General features: G+C 30.8%; 1 protein-coding gene across 1 annotated transcript; it reads left to right on the top strand.

The window, feature by feature from the left end:
• The first annotated feature begins 2902 nt into the window (after nt 1-2902).
• LOC123007450 lies at nt 2903-4440 on the top strand. The gene has a single exon (XM_044402759.1). It carries the CDS (start codon nt 3159-3161, stop codon nt 4398-4400), a length of 1242 nt encoding a protein of 413 aa, XP_044258694.1. The 5' UTR covers nt 2903-3158; the 3' UTR covers nt 4401-4440.
• Nucleotides 4441-4766: the final 326 nt, after the last annotated feature.

Raw genomic sequence — 4766 nt, 5'->3', positions numbered from 1 at the left:
TTCGAAGTTTTTTATTAAAAAAACCCATTTTGGGGTGTCTAAAAACAAGAGATTTTTTAAGTTTTTTTTTGAGGTAATGATGTTTGATTTTGGCTGATTTGCAACCATTTTTTTAGTGGTTTATAGATATTTGGGTACTTTTAGAATGCTAAAAAAAATTAATCTTATTTTTCTCAAACCGGTGGTATATAAAATGTGTTTTTTGGACCAGGATAAAAATTATTGAAAAACAATCAAAAAAAGACATGAAACGCATTATTTTTATCATTATTATGGAAATTATTTTATATTTTAGAGTAAGTTTAGTTTTAAAATATTGTGGCTGGCGCCACCTAGATCAGGAGAAACGTATTGCGACGTAGAATAATGCAGTTCCCGCTAACATATATTTTTTCTTATCTTTGTATGTTTCGTAATAATAAAATATTGAGCCGTTAATTTGAAAAAAAAGTGTGTAACAAATTCCAGTTCTAAAAAAAAATCTATCAAAATTCTTGTAATTCTAATAATCTATGGTAATTCCATTATTTCAGATTAATTTCTGTAATTCCAATATAATTCCAACTTAATTTTTGTAATTCTCGAATAATTCCAGTAGTTTCAAATTAATTCCGATAATTCTAGAATATTCAACGTTTGTTAAAAAGAAACTATCTTCGATAATTCTAAAAAAAATCTAGTAATTCCAAAAAAATCCACCAAAATTCAAGTAGTTTTAATAATCCATCGTAATTCTATTATTTTCAGACTAATTTCTAAAATTCCAAAATTATGCCAAATTAGTTTTTGTAAGTCCAATTTAATTCCAACTTAATTTTTGTAATTTTCAAATAATTCCTGTAGTTCTAAATTAATTCCGATAGTTCTAAGATATTCAACGTTTTCTAAATTCTAGTAATTTCAATATTCTATCGTAATTCCATTATTTCAGATTAATTTCTATAATTCCAAATTAATTTCTGTAATTCCAATATAATTCTAACTTAATTTTTGTAATTCTCGAATAATTGCGATAATTTCAATTCCAAATTAATTCCGGTAATTTTAACTTAATTTTTGTAATTACAAAATAATTCTTGTAAATCTAAATTAATTCCGTTGATCTAAGAAATTCAACATAATGTTCAAAAGAAATTATATCTGATAATTCTAAAAAGATTTCCAGTAATTCCACAAAAATTTCTACAATTCACAAATATTCCACTAATTTTAAACAATCCAATGATAATTTTAATAATTCCAAATAATCCCAAGCAAATTCAATTAAATTTCATGATATTTGAAGTGCCCAATTGTGTTGGTCCAAAAATAATAAGCTAGTTTGGGGTATAGAAAAACAACAAGTTTTTTGAGCATTAAAAAAAATTTTTTTTGGTGTCTAATTTTCTGGTGAGTTTTTGGGGTGTTTAATTCGGGATTAAAAAGGTTTAAGGCTTTTCTTAAAATTTTTCAATGATTATTTTTATGTCCCAATTGCTCTGTTCTAAAAATCTAAAAATTGGGGTGTTTTTGGCTGTTTTTCAATGATTAAAAATCCATTTTGAGTTGTCTAAAACAAGATTTTGTAATTTTTTTTGAGGAAAATATGTTTGATTTTTGGCCGATTTTTGGTGATCTATAAATATTTTGGTACTTTGGAGTGTTGAAAAAATTGGTGTTTTTCTAGAAGTAACATTTTAAATTCCATAAAAGTTTACCGAAATTCTAGTAATTCATCGTAATTCCATTGTTTTTAAATTAATTCCTATTTATAATTTCAAATTAATTTCTGCAATTTCAACCAAATTTCAAAATTCAATTCAATTGTTCTAAGAAATTTGACATAATTTTCAAAAGAAATCATCTCCAATAATTCCAAAAAGAGTTCCAGTAATTCAAGAAAAATTTCCATAGCACTTGTGTTGTTTCAGAAATAATAAACCAGTTTGGGGTTGTTAAAAAACACCGACTTTTTTAAAAGTTTTTAAAGATTTTTTAGTGTCCATTTTTTGGTGAGTTTTTGAACTTTTTCAATGATTCAATTGCTCTGAAAATATAAAAATTGGAGTATTTTTGGGTTTTTTTTTATTAAAAACTTATTTTGGGACGTCTAAGAACAAGAGATTTTTTAATTTTTTTTTGAGATAATTATGCATGATTTTGTGTGATTTGCAACCATTTTTTTGGGTGTCCAATTTTTGGTGGTTTATAGATATTTGGGTACTTTTAGAGTGCTAAAAAATGATTTTTTTTAAAGAATTTTAAGCCGTTTTTGGTTGTTTTTCAATGATTTTCCAGAAGTAACATTTTAAATACTGCGCAAACCATAAATTGAGATATGCAACCTATCAAACAAAGTCCAATATTGTGGATAATCTAACCAATTAAATGAGATTTCTACAGTTTTAATTAAATTAAATAAATTAGATTAATAAAATTACTAATTATTTCAAACAATTTTATAAATGTTAATTGCTTTTAATTCAATTACAATTAATAAACCTTTCAGACTGTAATTACAAATTTTACGTTCAATAAATGGTATAGGTAGGTGTTATGCAATTTATACCCAAAAGAAAGTGTGTAATTAATAATTATAAAATGGAAAAGGCAACTCTTTTATTAAGAGTAATTTTATTATATTGCAAGTTTACTGATGCAATAAACAGGCAATAATTAGATAAATATTTGTAAACAAAATTAAGAAACCTTTTTTTAATGGTAAAATGTTAACGTTTTAACAAAACCTTTCCTCAATAATAATATTTGTTTATCTGCTATCTGAACACAAAGATAAGCAACATTGAAACCTATCAATCACATTTTAGCACGTGTTGTGGAATTTTTTTACACAATAAAAACTTAATTGCTTGAACCGAAACGACCAATTTGCGTGTTGTATATCAAATTTTTTCTGCTGATTCACTCAAAGGAAGTTTCCCAAGTCCATCGACACAATTTTCATAATTTACAATAGCAATACGTCACATATTTATGTGTATAATTAGAAGGTGGGTCTAGTGAGTGAATGAAAATAGTTTCTCCATCTGGTCCACTGCCAAACACAAGCTCAAATGTTTCAATTAATGCCCTCTCCATAGTGTCTAGTATCACGTGACAATACCCCTCATGTCTCCAATCCAACAAATCGTACTGTCAGTAATCTCGCGCTGTTCAAAATGGTGAAATCAAAAGTGAACAATTTGCGCGGTCTTTTGACCAAAACCCTCGGCGACGACATCGAAATCATCGACCAAAAAACCACCCTTTTGACAGCACCTGGTGAACACTACGGAAGCATCATGTTGGCATTGGATGTCACAATCAAGCAACCCACGACTGGAACCAAAAAGTACCATCTCGTGGCGAAATTAATCCCCGCCAATGAGATGCTCCGAGTGGCTTTTGACATTTATGTGACGTTCAAAAAAGAGGTACTTGCGTACACTGAAACCATCCCTTACATCACACAATTGCAACGCGAGTACCAAGTACCCCCGAACCACCATTTCGACAAGCTCTTCGCCAAGTGTTACGGCGCGAGAGTGAGCTTGAACCCCGAGAGGAACCAAGTGGATGAAGATGCGGTACTCATCTTCGAAAATCTCAAGATTCAAGGGTACCAAACTGAAGATCGTTTGCTTGGTTTTGGTTTAAAAGCTTCCAAGGTGATTCTACGTGACTTGGCCCGGTTTCATGCAGCCCCAATTGCAGTAAAAAGGCTCAAATTTGATGATTTTCAATCAAAAATCCTCCCGGCACTTGTGAAAAATAAGGGGTTGGAGCAGTTACCCCCCGAAGTGGGGGTGGCATTCCACAATAGTATTATGGAAGGTGCTGTGGAAGTACCAGAACTTGGGGAGTACCTCCCCCGGGTGCAGAAATTGGTGGATTACGCCGCCGCCAACCCTTATGTCAATCGACCACCCCCAAACGAGCTCTGGGGGAGTATGTCCCATTCCGATTTTTGGACCAGCAACACCATGATTTTGTATGACGAGCAAGGGGAGGCTGTTAGTAACAAAATCGTCGATTTGCAAATTATGACTTATAGTTCCATTGCTCGTGATGTGATTTTTTTCATGTTTACTAGTATTATGAATCGGGTGCTTGAGGAGAATTACGAGGAGTTGTTGAGGACATATTATGATAGTTTTGTGAATACACTCAAAGAGTTTCGGTTGGATGTGAGTGAGTATAGTTGGGAAAACTTCCTCAAGGAGTTGGAGGAAGTTGCACCAAGTGAAGTTTACCATGTTCTTGTTATGTTGAAGCCGATTTGTACGGAAAGAGGGAAAGTTGAGCACAGTTTGGAGGAGTTTCAAGACAGTGATTGGAGTCGCAAAGATCTACTAGGGCCTTCACATCGCAAGAAACTCAAAGATACGGTGCTAGCACTAGTGAAGAGAAATTGGATTTGATGTTTTTTGCAATTTATACAATAAATTTATTTTATTGATAAAATAATGCGTTTTCTTTTCAATTGGTTTGATCCAAAAACTCGCTTATTTTAAGAAATTTGGCTCGGTTTTGTGCTACCTAGAATTATTTTCTTTTAGATTCTATCATAAGCAATTTGACAAAAAAAAAATATGTTATTTTGGTCTGTTTCGAGAAATTTTGTTGGTTCTCAAGCCAGAAAAAAGGCCAATTTCGTTCAAATGCTGTCTTTTGTCATGTAACAAAACAAAAAATTTGAATTTTTACCAAAAAAAAGTCTAGAATCTAAAAAAGTTCGGTTTAAGACCAAAAATAGTGCTTTTTTTTGAAAATAAAAAAAATTGTTT

The sequence above is a fragment of the Tribolium madens genome, unplaced genomic scaffold, assembly GCF_015345945.1.
Source record: "Tribolium madens isolate multiple individuals breed KSU strain unplaced genomic scaffold, Tmad_KSU_1.1 Scaffold_3;HRSCAF=73;Tcas5.2_LG2, whole genome shotgun sequence".
In the NCBI taxonomy this organism is placed as follows: Eukaryota; Metazoa; Arthropoda; class Insecta; order Coleoptera; family Tenebrionidae; genus Tribolium; species Tribolium madens.
Note: the sequence above shows the minus strand (reverse complement) of the source record. Positions and strands in the feature narration are given on the sequence as shown.